Consider the following 14,203-nt stretch of genomic DNA (forward strand, 5'->3'; position numbering starts at 1 on the left):
CAATCCACCAAACGCGATCGCAATGAGTAAACTCCTCAACTTATGCGATCGCAAGCCCTACTCTGCGATCGCAATGAGTAACAGAACAGCTTTTCCCCACACCTTCTATGCGATCGCAATCGCACTCCTGCGATCGCAGAGAACAATTGTCTGCAACACTTCAGCTGAACAATCTGCAGCTTCCAAGGTTATAATTGGTCCGTTTGACCATCCAAAATTACCCCGAGGCCCCTGGGACCTCCACCGAAAGTGCCAACCCATCCTAAAACATCATTCAAACTTGTTCCAATCATCAAAACACCACAAACAACACCAAAACCATCAAATTATATCGGATTCAAGCCTAAATTTCTTAAAAATTTCCGAAATATGCATTTGATAAAAAACCCGACCAAAACACCTCCGAATGATCTGAAATTTTGCACACACATCCAAAATCACTTAACGAAGCTATTTCAACTCTCAGAATTCCATTCCGACCCCCGTATCAAAATCTCACCTACCAACCGGAATTCGCCAAAATACTAACTTCGTCAATTCAAGCCTAACTCTACTCCGAACCTCCAAAATCAATTTTGATCACACTCCTAAGCCACATATCAAGCCCCGAAGCTAACCGAATCACCGGAAATCACATCCGAGCCCTCTAACTCAATAGTCAACATCCGGTTGACTTTTCCATAACAAGCCTTCCTTAAACAGACTAAGTGTCTCATTTCCTATCAAAACCAATCCGATTTAATTCTAACACACCGAATACCGATAACGAAACATGAAGAAGCATAAAATGGGGGAAACGGAGTAGTAACTCACGTGACGACGGGCCGGGTCGTCACAAAACTCCTAATGATGATGCAAAATGTTTTTATGAACAATTAGAGGAAGCTAGTCGTCCAGTAAGTAGTGGAAGTCCTCACCCTGAGCTGTCTGTTGCAGTTAGATTACTAAGTATCAAATCTGATTGGAATATTTCTCAAGCAGCCATGAACTCTTTCATTGACCTTGTGAGTGAACTAGTTGACTCTAATATCAAATTACCTGGTGGTTTCTATAAGGCAAAGAGATTTGTTTCTAAGTTAGGACTTTCGTCAATGAGAATTGATTGTTGTGAAGATGGTTGCATGTTATATTATAAAGATGATGCAAATTTAAGCAGTTGTAAATTTTGCGAAAAGCCTCATTTTAAGAGGCTTTCCAGCAGGAATATGGTCTCTATCAAGGCGATGTATTATTTACCTCTTATACCTAGGTTAAAGAGGTTATATGTGTCGATGAGTTCTGCTCCTCATATGAGATGGCACTTTGAAAATAGAAGACCACCTGGTGTTATGTGTCATCCTTCAGATGGAGAAGCTTGGAAGCACTTTGATAGGATATATCCAGATTTTTCTAGTGAACCAAGGAACATTTGGTTAGGTCTGTGTACCGATGGCTTCACGCCTTTTTCTGTATCTGCGACACCGTATTCATATTGGCCTATCTTTCTTACACTTTATAATCTACCACCCGAGTTGTGCATGACTAGTCCATATATATTCTTAAATTGTATTATTCCCGGTCCACGTAATCCGAAAAGTATGATAGATGTATATTTGCAACCTTTGATTGATGAGCTGAAACAATTGTGGTACAATGGTGTTGAAATATATGACATATCAACCAAGCAGAATTTCAATTTGCGTGCTAATTTAATGTGGACAATCAACGATTTTCCTGCGTATCAAATGTTTTCTGGGTGGATGACTGCTGGGAAACTAGCTAGTCCTTACTAAATGGAAAATAGTAAAGCGTTCACTTTGAAACATGGCCGAAAGCAATCATGGTTTGATTGTCATCGTTAATTCTTGCCTCCTGATCATGAGTTTAGAAGGATGAAAAATGCATTCAAAAAGAATAAAATGGAATATGATTCTCTACCTTCGGTACTTTCAGGTGAGGAAATTTTGGAGAGGGTCCAGAACTTCAGTAAAGTTACTGAAGCCCCACCTTATAGATTCCCCGGATACTGTGTTACTCATAATTGGACGAAATAGAGTATATTTTGGGAGTTGCCTTATTGGAAGGATAATCTTCTCCGTCACAACCTTGATGTCATGCATATTGAGAAGAATTATTTTGACAATTTATTCAACACAGTGATGGATGTTAAAGGTAAGACAAAGGATAACCTGAAGGCTAGAATGAACTTACAAGAATATAGCGGGCGGCCTGAATTATACTTGCAGACATCAAACAATGGTAAGATATTCAAGCCCAAAGCAAGTTACACATTCACTTTGGAGGAAAGACGGCAAATTTGTGATTGGGTAACAAAATTGAAGATGCCTGAGGGTTATGCGTCGAATCTTGGGGAAAAAGTTGATATGGACGTAGGGAAGTTGAGCCATTTGAAAAGTCATGACTGTCATGTTTTCAAGGAGACCTTAGTGCCTATTGTATTTTGTGGTTTGCCTGAAAGAATCTGGAAACCCATCACAGAGATTAGTTTGTTTGTCAAAGACTTGTGTTCTACCACATTAAGGGAAGAAAACCTACTCCGGATGGATCAGAACATTTGTGTAACTTCTAGTAAGATGGAAAAGATATTTCCATGTGGGTTTTTTGATGTGATGGAACATCTTCCAATCCACCTTGCACACGAGGCACGACTTGGAGGGCATGTTCAATGCAGATGAATGTATCTCTTTGAGAGGTAATATTATAAGTTTGATGTAATTTTCTATTTTATTAGAATGTTCTTGACTAACCTGAAATTATGTAGGACAATTGGCAAATCCAAACAATTTGTTAAGCAGAGGAATAAGATTGAAGGATCTATATGCGAAGCTTATCTTGCAAAGGAATCTGCTCATTTTTGTTCTTATTATTTTGAGAGTAATGTGCCATGTGCTAGGAATAGGCCCAATAGGCACACGGTCGAATGTGTGAATGATCCATTATATCCGCCTATGTCCATATTCAATCAACCATGCCGGTGTTCTAAGGATGTTAGAAAGAAAAGTTCGAGTGATATGGAGTACAAGTCAGCTACACTTCATGTGTTGCTAAATTGTCCCAAAGTTGTACCATTTCTCAAGTAAGTATTAATTTAGTAGTTATCAAAATATAAAATTTACTGTGATTACATCTCAATGCAACTACTAAAAATATTTAATGTGTCACAGTCACTTTGTGGGTAAATTTGGCCATGATGTTGTATATACGACATTTGATACGTGGTTCAAATAATTTGTAAGTTTATCCTTAAAATATTCTAACACTATGTAGGTAAACAATATTTGAAAGTTATTCTAACTTATGAATTTTTTTTAATAATATGTAGGTAAATGATCCAAATAATGGTGTAAATCAATTTTTGAAAGATATATCTTAGGGACCTGGGCTTGAGGTGTGACGACTCAGCAGGTCGTCTTAAGAATTAATGCCCCAATCCCCTATTAACTGCTTTCCTAAATTTATTTCTACTAATGTGATTTGCCGAGATGTTCGATTTTGAGTTTCGGAGAGTTTGGGGACACTTAGTCCCTAAATGAGAGCCTAAGTGTTGGAAAGTTGATCGTAGTCGGAACAGTGTGAAGATGTCCTCGGAATAGAAATTCGATGGTTCTGTTAGCTCCGTTGGGTGATTTTGGGGTTAGTAGCATGTTCGGATTGTGTTTTGGAGGTCCATAGCTAATTTAGGCTTGAAATGTCGAAAGTTGAATTTTAGAAGTTTCCGGTACGATAGTGAGATTTTGATCTGAGGGTCGGAATGGAATTCCGAGAGTTGCAGTAGTTTCCTTATGTCATTTGGGATGTGTGTGCAAAATTTCAGGTCATTCGAACGTGTTTTGGTTGGGTTTTTGATCGAAAACGAAATTCGGAAGATATTAGAAACTTAGGCTTGAATCCGATGTGTTTTGGTTGTTTTGATATTATTTTAAGTGTTTTGAAGATTTGTACAAGTTTGAATAAGGTTTTAGAATATGTTGATGCCTTTGGTTGAGGTCCTAGGGGGCTCGGGATGAATTCGGATGGTTAACGGAGAAAATTTTGGAATTGAAGTTATGCAGCAGCTGGCCTTCTGGTATTTTCGCATCTGTGGTTTGGGGACCGCAGATGCGGAGCCGCAGAAGTGGCTAAGGAGCTGCAGAAGATAAAATTGGCCATCTCTCTAGGAACCGCAGATGCGGTATATTTTTCGCAGAAGCGGTACTGCACTTGCGGGTAAAGGGCCGCAGATGCGGAATCTGGCCTTAAGTGGGAAGTCGCAGATGCGACATTTGTTCTACAGATGCGGTCCCAGGACCGTAGATGCGGAAACTGCTGGGAATTATTTTAAAAGGGGTTCCGCGACTTGGGAGTTTATTTCCAGCATTTCTAATCGTTTTTGAAGCTTTTAAGAGTGATTTTTGAGGAAAACAAAAGGGAATCGCTTGTAGGTAACATCCTTGACTTCATAACTCGTTTTTATGTGATTAAAGACCTAATTAGTGGTGAAAAATTTGGGAAAAATAGGTAATTAGGGCTTGAGTTTAAGAGGCCTTTAAATGAGGATTTGAGGGGCCATTTGGACTCCGATTTCAGTGTTCTTGTTATGTATAGACTCGTGAGAGTACGAGGTTTTTGAAAATATAAATTTCACCCGATTCTAAGATGTGGGCTCGAGGGGAATTTTGGTCATTTTACATAATTTCGCGTATTAACTTAGAATTTAATTGTAGAATCAGTAACTTGAAGTGTTATTTACATTATGAAATTGAATTGAATAGATTTGGACCATTTGTAGTCGAGTACTCGTGGCAAAGACGGGGTATTGGGTTGATTTTGAGTCGGTTCGAGGTAAGTGGCTTGTCTAACCTTGTGTGAGGGACTTTCCCCTTAGGATATGATATATTTGGTAATTGAAATACCTTGTATGTGAGGTGACGAGTGCGTACTTGAGCTAATTGTTGAAAATCCGATTTTGCTTTAAGTATTTCAATTGAGTTCCTTTTTCCTGCTTTATTCTACTTGCGAATTTAGCCTGTTATAGTTTAGAAAAGCTTGTTTAGTTAATTTAATTTCTTATCTGCTTAAACTGCCTTAATTGCTTTACGTGATGTTAGGCTAGAATTAACTGTTACTTGGTATGAAATTTTGCATTTAATTGTGTATCCTTGTGTTGCTTCTATGTGTTTTTAATTTGGGACTACGGGACGACATCCCGAGAGATCCCCTGTACGTATTTATGATCTGGACTGAGGTGCGGGATACCAAGAGATCCTTGGAATGTATATTGAGGATACCAAGAGATCCCTAGCATTTATTGAGGATACCAAGAGCTCCTCAGGATACCAAGAGATCCCTAGTATTTATTGAGGATACCAAGAGATCCTCGGGATACCAAGAGATACCTAGTGTTTATTGAGGATACCAAGAGATCCTCGGGATACCAAGATATCCCTAGCATACATTGAGGATACCGAGAGATCCTCGGGATACCAAGAGATCCCTGACATATATTGAGGGTACTAAGAGATCATCAGGATACTGAGAGATCTCCGGTTATCATCCTTGTTATGAGTGGTACTTCCTGGTGTTTGCCATTATTTCTATTTCCATTATTGTACTCCTTATTATCCTGTGTACATTCTTACTGTAGATTTTCAACTGTACTGCTTATCTTATATTGTCATGTCTCATATTCTCTATATTTATTTAATATCAGTAGGGCCCTGACCTTCTTCGTCACTACCAACCGAGGTTAGGCTTGGCACTTATTGAGTACCGTTGTGGTGTACTCATGCCTCTTCTGCGCATGTTTTTCATGTGCAGATCCAGGTACTTTTACTTAGGCCTACCATCCTTGAGGGAGGCGGCTGCTTAGAGACTTTGAGGTACATCTGCCGCATCCGCAGACTGAGAAGTCCCTTTCTATTCCTGCTTTTATTATTTAGCCCTTCTGTACTTCTGTTCTTATTAGACAATATTCCGGAGTTAGAGCTATGTAGTATTTCTTTTTCTTGGCTTGTGATTCGTGGTTTTCTGGGTCTTGGATTTATGTTTGGTATTGAGAGTTAAACATGGTGTATGCCGAGCGGCACATTTAAACACTGTTACTGCTTTGTTATTGTTTTAAAATTTGTTTACTTCCACAAATTTTGGTTTTTCTTCTGCAATTTAGGCTTACCTAGTCGTACAGATTAGGTTCCATCACGATGGTTCACGGAGGGCGAACCGGGGTCGTGACATGAGGTCACAACAATGTCTAAATATGTTGTGAATGGTTATATATTTCATACAGAGGATTGCTCTAAAAATAAAAATAGCAACAACAGTGGGGTGTGGGTTCAAGGTGGTGATGCTCCCATGGCATGGTTGTGATACTTAATTTCAAATTAGCTTTAAATAAGAATACCCATAGCCCATTTAGTTGAATAGTTTTGAGGTGCGCCAATTCGCAAATAAAATCCATAATGTATGGCCCTCACATAAATACAAAAATTAGTATAAAAATGCCTTGTACTTTCGTAGCTTGCTTTAGACGCGTTAATTAAATAAATTTTTATAGCAACGGGTACGGTTCCCGTGATGTAGTTGTGATGCTTAATTTCTAAACTCCGGGGGTATATTTATGTGACCCGGCCACAAATTAATCTTGTCATTAAGATAAACATGTTGTGGATCGTGGGTACGGTTCCCGTGACATGATTCACAATGTGTAATCAAATAATTAGTTGTATAACAATCAAATTGTTAAAAGCGGTTTAAAGGAATAAAAATGCACATAGGTTTCAAAGATGTTTTAAAATCAAATAAATAGGCCAATAATAACAGTTGAACAACCGTGCTAAAACCACGGAACCCGAGAATGCCTAACACCTTCTCTCAGGTTAAGAGAATTCCTTACTCGGAATTCTTGTGTTCGCGGACTGTAAAACAGAGTCAATCTTTCCTCGATTCGGGATTTGAGCAGGTGACTTAGGACACCATAAATTATCCCAAGTGGCGACTCTGAATAATAAATATATCCCGTTTCGATTGTCACTTAAATTGAAAAAACTCCCTTACACCTCTTGGGGTAGTAAAAAAGGAGGTGTGACAAGATGGATATCTTAGTGTGGGTTTTGTTCAAGTGATCGACAACGGAGTATTCCCTTGCCTGCACTTTCCTCCAAAGATCATCTAGCCTCATTTCAATTACAAGTTGATTAGTAGCAGCCTCCTTGCTTGATCCTCCCAAGTGTTCAGGTGTATAGATCTTTCATGTTCTGGTCATTCCTTGTGCAGCACCAAATTCCTCCATCTTTGCATTTCCTTTTCGCCTAGCTTCAGCAACGTAATCCCAAGGTATGGCTTTGGAATCGAAAGGAGATGTGGTTGATACTGTTACTGTAAAAGGTGTGACCATTTCTACCTCAAATGGAGCGGGTGTGGTTGTGGGCGGAGCTACCTTTACCTCAAATGGAACCGATGCGGCTACCTCAAACTTGACTGGCGACTGTATTTGCATCACGATAGGAGTGTGTGTGATTGCAAGTTTAAAGTCGTCACCTTCTCGAATAAGCCCGATTGACCCCTTAGGATCCCATTCTCCGTCTGTCTCTATCACATGTACCCTATCACCCTTATTATCTAGGAGAGGATTGCTGAGGACATTGGGCGCAGATTCTTTGGCCTGTATGTCCTTATTGTCAATCAATGTCTGGATTTTATCTTTTAATGTTTGACACTCGTCAATGGTGTGCCTCTTCATACTAGAATGATATGCGCAGGTTTTGTTTGGGTTGACCCATTGAGATGAGTTCTCTACTACCACAGTAGGAATAGGAGTGATATAACCAGCGGCCTTCAACCTTTCGTACAGCTGGTCGATGGGTTCAGCAATAGCGGTGTATTGTCTGGGTGGTTTGTGATCAAAGTTAGGTCGGGGTTTCTGGTAATTTAGATGAGTTAGAGGTGAATGATAGTAGGCTATCTGGGTGTTATAAGTATAATAGGCGGTGGCGGGTTGAGAATATTGGGAGATGAGGGTTGGTATGTAGGTGGGGGTGTTTGGTATGTGGGTGGAGGTGTTTGGTATGTGAGTGGAGATTTTGGGCCTTGATCCACCATTACTGCCCCCACGTTTTTCTTCTTTGATATGCCACCTGATTGCAATGCTTTGTTCGTGGCCTATAGTGCCTCAAAATCTGTCACCATTCTGCTTTTGATACCTTCTTCAATCCTTTCTCCGAGTTTGATGATATCGGAGAATTTGTGATTCTCAATGACCATTAGTCTCTCATAATTTTGTGGATCATGTGCCCAGACAAAGAACTTGTTCATTTGTTCTTCTTCTAGTTTTGGTCTGACCTTGGCTGCTTCTAACCTCCATCGAGTAGCATACTCGTGGAAAGTCTCAGTTGGCTTCTTCTTTAAATTCTGGATGTAGAAAACAGCTGGTGCATTCTCTGTGTTGAACCTGAACCGGTCCATAAATTATAATGCATACTTACCTAATTGGCCCACTTCTTAGGGTCTAGCTTATGTACCAGGATAGGGCATCTCCAGTAAGACTTCTCATAAAGATCTTCATCCGGATCCTTTCATCTTTTCCGACACCCATGAGCTTGTCACAGTAAGTTCTCAAATGAACCTTGGGATCACTTGTTCCATCAAACATTTCGAACTTAGGAGGTTTTTAACCCTCTGGGAGTTCCACGTCCGGTTGTATGCATAGATCCTCATAGTTCAAACCTTTTATCCATTTGCCTCCCTCGACACCTGAACTTAACTTGTTAGTTTCTTGACTTCCTCAGCCATGTTCTTGATGGGTAGGTCCTTCTTAGCGAATTCTGGTGTATAGGAGATTGGTTGAGTAGAGTGAGGTACAATTTTCACATATATAGGGTTGTTTTGGTTTGTTCCAGGGACTTGGGTATAGTGGTGGTCGTTGGTTAAGTTTTGAGGATTGGGAATGGGTTGTGGCGTATTCTGAAGAGTATGATAGGTAGTGGTTTGTGAGTACTGGATTGGTTGATGATGGTGCTGTGGTGGAGTTGGTATCGGTAAGGGATTGGGATTTTGAGGTGGAGTTGCATATTGATGTGGTGCGAGAGGGTTTTGTGGATTTGGTTTGGTGTATTTTGGGGAGGCGCTGGGTTTTTTGGTATTCTGTTGGTTGATATCGGGGACGTTCAGGGTGAGGGATAGGTTTGCTAAATTGCGAACCTACTCAAGTTCTCCCTGTAACTCCAGTATTTTTTGTTCCAACTGTAAAACCAAGTCATTTGGTGCCGGAGTACTCCGACAGTCTAAAGTTTCTACATTCTCAGCATTTTCCTTTCGAATACCACTTAAGTCATCCGAATAAACCCCTTACGAAGACTATATCTTGCATCCAAACGATAATATTTATCTACAAAGCAAAATCAAAGTTAATTAATACACATTTTTTTTCTTTTTATGAACTACTTTAGGTTGAATAAGATACCTTGGGGGACTTGAAAGCCCCGTGGTCTCTCCAATGCATCATTTAATATGCGCGCGTCATGAGCATATCCTTCCCAACCAGCAAGCACATATGTGAACGTCAAATTAAAGTTGACAGCAGCCAACACGTTTTGTGTTGTTGTGCCTTTGCGGCTACGATACCTATTTTGGTGTTCGATAGGAACAGATGCAAGCACATGTGTGAAATCTATTGATCCTACACGGTCCTATATATACAACTAAATTTAATAGTATACACTAATGTTCAAAATTAATTAAGAACTTAATATTTAATATGTTACTCACTGCAAACCAAGGGTAATAACGATGGTTGTTCCTTATCTCCTTCTGGATAATATCATTCGGTGATTTCACAAGGGTTGGATAGAGCTTCAAAATTGCTTGAAATACAATGTGGAAGCATCGATGAACAGATTCAATCAACCTATAAAAATGCGACTCTATCTTGCGAAACTGTTCATTAAAACTAAGAATTTTTAAAGAAAATTAGTACTTATTCTTGCACGGATATATTTTTGGTTGATCTCAAGAAATTATTTCTTCTAAGAGCATTACACAATTCAAAAAACACAGGTTGGCTCATTCTTATCTGACCTACACAATGAACATTACTTCCATTCAAAATACTATTTATGTAAAATTTCCTCTCTTGGTCCTTATTGGTATAAGGTGCTCTTGGAATGTTACTTTGATTTTCGTAAGATAAAATAATTGCAGCCCCAACAGCTAAGACAGATGTGGCTGTCACTCCAACTATTGCATCATCTTCATCGTTCTCAATCGAATCCATCTGTTGCAACCCAACTTTAGAACTTCTACACATAAAAATAGATAGATAAAAACATTAAAGAGCCTAAGAGAAATCGAACTTGATACTAGCAAATCACTCAAACAACCCAAAGATATAAGAATCTGTAGGTTTTTCATTTTTAGTATATTGTTCATACGGATCCTTTACTTTCATTGGTGTTTAGTTATTAACCAAAGAATTACAACCAACTAAATACACATCATACAATCCTTTGGAGAAATTAGGATTAATGTGAGATTAAAGATGTCACTGAAGAAAAAGTATTGCGAGTGAAATAAAGGTATGTAACTTTGTCTCTTTAAGAAAAAAGAAGAAGTACCAAAGCCAATTTGCATTTGTACCATTAGTACAAGCAACAGATGCTAAAAATGGTACTACATATTAGAAACTTTAATTTTTCTACACACTATAGAGCAACCTTTCTTTGTTATTATTAGAAATCATAAGAAGAAAAGTGGAGGAATTTTTTTTTAAATTCTAACATTTACTAGGGTTTACCAGAAGTAGAGAGATCGATAAATCAGAATACAAAAGCACAATCAAAGATCACAAAGCATTTAGGAAAATAAAGTTGAAACTACAGAAAACAAAAAACGAAAAAAATTGCATTACAAAGCATCAACGAAAAATATCGTGTTGTTGCCGGAAAACGGTAGATTAGCGCGGCGACAAGCAGAGGAGAATAGAGTAAAGCATTAACAAAATTCTAGATTGGTGTGATAGCGGAGGATCTTAAAACCCGAGACTGAAGAGAGAAATTGGAGTGAAGCGAGTTCGAGAGAAGGGAGAGAATGAATGATTGATTTGGGAAACGGTGAGGGAGGGGCAGGCATTTTCCCCCAATTAAAGAAAAATAAGTTGATTGGAAAAATATTTTCCAACCATTTATGTCAACCAAATATGAAAAAATGGGAAAACATTTTCCTTCCTACCAAACACACCCTGAGAGAAGACGTATTGAGGTAAATCGTAATTCTTCATAATCACGATGCATTTGATCTATTTTTTCACTGTTTTAGCATATTAACTATTGTAGATTTATTTTATGGTTGTGTTCATTTAAAAAGATTCATAAATTATACATGGGCCTCACTAAAGACAAAATTGAAGAAAAAAACTCGAGAGGAGACATCATAGGAAGAGATGTGATGTAACGACTCGACCGGTCGTTTTGAGCTTTTGCATTTTTCTCGCTAGTTCTCGGGCACGACTAGCTCCGTGTGATGTCTTATGACTTTTGTAAATCGTCGTTTTTGGTTTTCAGGTAATCGGAATAAATTTGGAAGAACAGTTCTCAGCCTGAAGCTTAAAATTTGAAAGGTTTGACCAAGTTTTGACTTGTTAGTATATGATCTCGGATTGGAATTTTTATTATTTGTCTAGCTTCGTTAGGTGATTTGGGACTTAGGAGCATGCTCAGAATGTATTTTGGAGGTCCATGGAAGGTTTAGGCTTGAATTGGCGAAATTGAAATTTTGGCGTTTTTCGGTTGATAGGTGAGATTTTGATATAGGGGTCGGAATGGAATTTTGGAAGTTAGAATAGGTCCATTGTGTTATTTGTGACATGTGTGCAAAATTGCAGGCCATTCGGACGAGGTTTGATAGACTTTTTGATCGAAAGTGAAATTTGGAAGTTTTGGAATTCATAGGCTTGAATCCGATGATGATTTGGTGTTTTGATATTTTTTTGAGTATCCAGAAGGTTGGAACAAGTTTAAGTGATGTTTGGGATATGTTGGAATGTTTGGTTGAGGTCCCGAGGGCCTCGGGTGAGTTTCGGGTGGTTAACGGACCAATTCTTTATTTTTGAGAGTTGCAGATTTTTCTTCTGTTCTATTGCAGAGCTTTGTTCTTCACATTCGCGAGAGGGCCTCGCGTTCGTGAAGGGTTTTTGGGAGGGGTAGCTAGTTGTTCTTCGCGTTCGCGATAAAATTCCCGCATTCGCGAAGGTTCCTGAGTTAAAGCTACGCGTCTGCGAGGAGCATTCCGCGTTCGCGTAGGGTCGACTGTTTGGTCTTCGCGTTCGTGGGTGGGCCCTCACGTTCGTGAATAAGGGAATTATGGTCAGTGAAGCTTGGTGCTTCGTGAGCGCGAGGGTGATGCCGCGTTCGCGATGAAGGAAACTCTAGGCAGAATTTTTAAGTCAAAATCGAGGGTTTAAGTCCAATATCACAAAAACCATTGGAGAGCTCGGGAGAAGGTGAAATTTGAGGAGATTTTCAGTGGAGCTATTGGGGTAAGTATTCTTCACTCATATTTTGTTTAATTCCATGATTTAGTCTTGGATTTCATCATTTAATTTGGGAAATTAGAGTAGAAATTGGGGAAAATGAGAGAAAAGTTTGAGAATTCTTTTAGGGATTTGAATAGGCATTTGATGTCGAATTTTGATGATTTTGGTATGTATAGACTCGTGGGAATGTAAGAATTCTATTGATGTGATTTTTATCGGATTTCGAGAAGTGGCCCCGGGGGCTGAGTTTGGCCAAATTCGGGATTTCTGATGTAAATTGGTTATTTTCGAGTGGGCTTTGCTTTGTTAACATATTTTAATGGTATGAATCTGATTTTGGTTAGATTTGGAGTAGTTGGAGGCCAATTAAAGGGGCAAAGGCATCGCAGGGTAGAGTTTGGACCGGATTGAGGTAAGTAATGATTGTAAATGCTATCCTGAGGGTATGAAACCATGGATTTCACATCGTTATGCTACTTTGTGGTGACGCACACGCTAGATGACGAGCGTGGAGTCATGCACCATTGGGGATTATGACTTGGTCGTCTCGTGGAACTGTTAAGTCGCGTATTTGATTGAAAACTATTTGATATCATTGTATTTTGAAAAGTATTGCTATGTTTTGGGCGGAATGCCATATTTGGGCCTCTTGCCAATTGTTTTGGACCCTTATGGGACTTTTACTACTTTTCTTCACTGTTTTGACTTAATGATTGTACTCAGTCATGTTGTATTTTAGTAAGTTCCTAACTCAGCCTTATTTACTCAATCTTTACACTATAAATGATATTTGAGCTGAACGCCCTGTTTTTACTGATAGTCCGAGTGACTTGTGAGGTTAATGGCTGAGAGAGGCCAAAGGCCTGATTGTGAGGTTGATGACTGAGATAGACCGAGGGTCTGATTGTGAGGTTAATGACTGAGAGAGGCCGAGATCCTGATTGTGAGGATTATATATTTATAGATAGGGCTGCACGTGTGTATATATATATATATATGGATCAGGTTGCACGCTGCAGCAATATTTGGATCAGGTTGCTCGCTGCAGCGATATAGCGCTTGGACTGTAGGAGCACCTCCGGAGTCTGCACACCCGCAGTGAGCGCAGTCGACTATATATATGGATTGGGCTGCACGCCGCAGTAGTTATTATATGGTACCTATTGAGCGTGAGTGCTGAGTGTGAGCGTGGATTGCTGAGAGTTGAGTCATCAGTGATTGAGTGGCTTGCCGAGGGGCTATATATATACACATATACGAGTGATGCGGGGCTATATATACATATACATATATACGAGTGATGCTTTGCCTGAGGGGCCTGTTTATGAACTTACTGTTTTTCACTCCTCCTTAAAGTGAGTTTCTATTGAATATGTTGATTAATTACTGCTTTTACTCATCTTTAGATCAAGCCTCTATTGAAAATGTTAAACAAATATTTTTAAACAACTTACCTTTAAACTGAAGTTTTACAAGGTGTTCGGAATTTAGTCACTGATTTGGCTTTCTTACTTCCACTGAGATTTTTATGCTACAAGATGGTTATGAATTTCTGTTTGTCCGAGGGGTTGTATACGATTTATGTTTTGGCCGAGGGGCCAATTATGATTTTCATCACTTATATATATATTTCATTAAACCTCTATTGAAAAGGTTGAAAAGATATTTTCTAAAGGATGTTTACTGAAGTTGGAAATTTAA

At 39.1% G+C, this 14,203-nt stretch overlaps 1 protein-coding gene across 1 annotated transcript; it reads right to left on the minus strand.

Annotated features, from left to right (window-relative positions):
- Positions 1 to 9,299: 9,299 nt before the first annotated feature.
- On the minus strand, positions 9,300 to 10,246 carry LOC142175171 (uncharacterized). Its single transcript, XM_075241750.1, has 4 exons — positions 10,055 to 10,246; positions 9,742 to 9,909; positions 9,437 to 9,662; positions 9,300 to 9,361 (listed from the first exon to the last, which is right to left on the minus strand). Exons 1-4 carry the CDS (start codon positions 10,244 to 10,246, stop codon positions 9,300 to 9,302), a joined length of 648 nt encoding a protein of 215 aa, XP_075097851.1.
- Positions 10,247 to 14,203: the final 3,957 nt, after the last annotated feature.

This window comes from Nicotiana tabacum, chromosome 21 (genome assembly GCF_000715075.1).
Source record: "Nicotiana tabacum cultivar K326 chromosome 21, ASM71507v2, whole genome shotgun sequence".
Classification (NCBI taxonomy): Eukaryota; Viridiplantae; Streptophyta; class Magnoliopsida; order Solanales; family Solanaceae; genus Nicotiana; species Nicotiana tabacum.

What these genes read in the sequence shown, in the direction of transcription:
- LOC142175171 (XM_075241750.1), bottom strand. Translation starts at nt 10,246, where the DNA reads ATGGATTCGATTGAGAACGATGAAGATGATGCAATAGTTGGAGTGACA. An exon ending in ATGGAAGTAATGTTCATTGT is followed by an intron (nt 9,910 to 10,054) that starts GTAGGTCAGATA and finishes TTTAATGAACAG; the next exon opens with TTTCGCAAGATAGAGTCGCA. An exon ending in GTTATTACCCTTGGTTTGCA is followed by an intron (nt 9,663 to 9,741) that starts GTGAGTAACATA and finishes TTGTATATATAG; the next exon opens with GACCGTGTAGGATCAATAGA.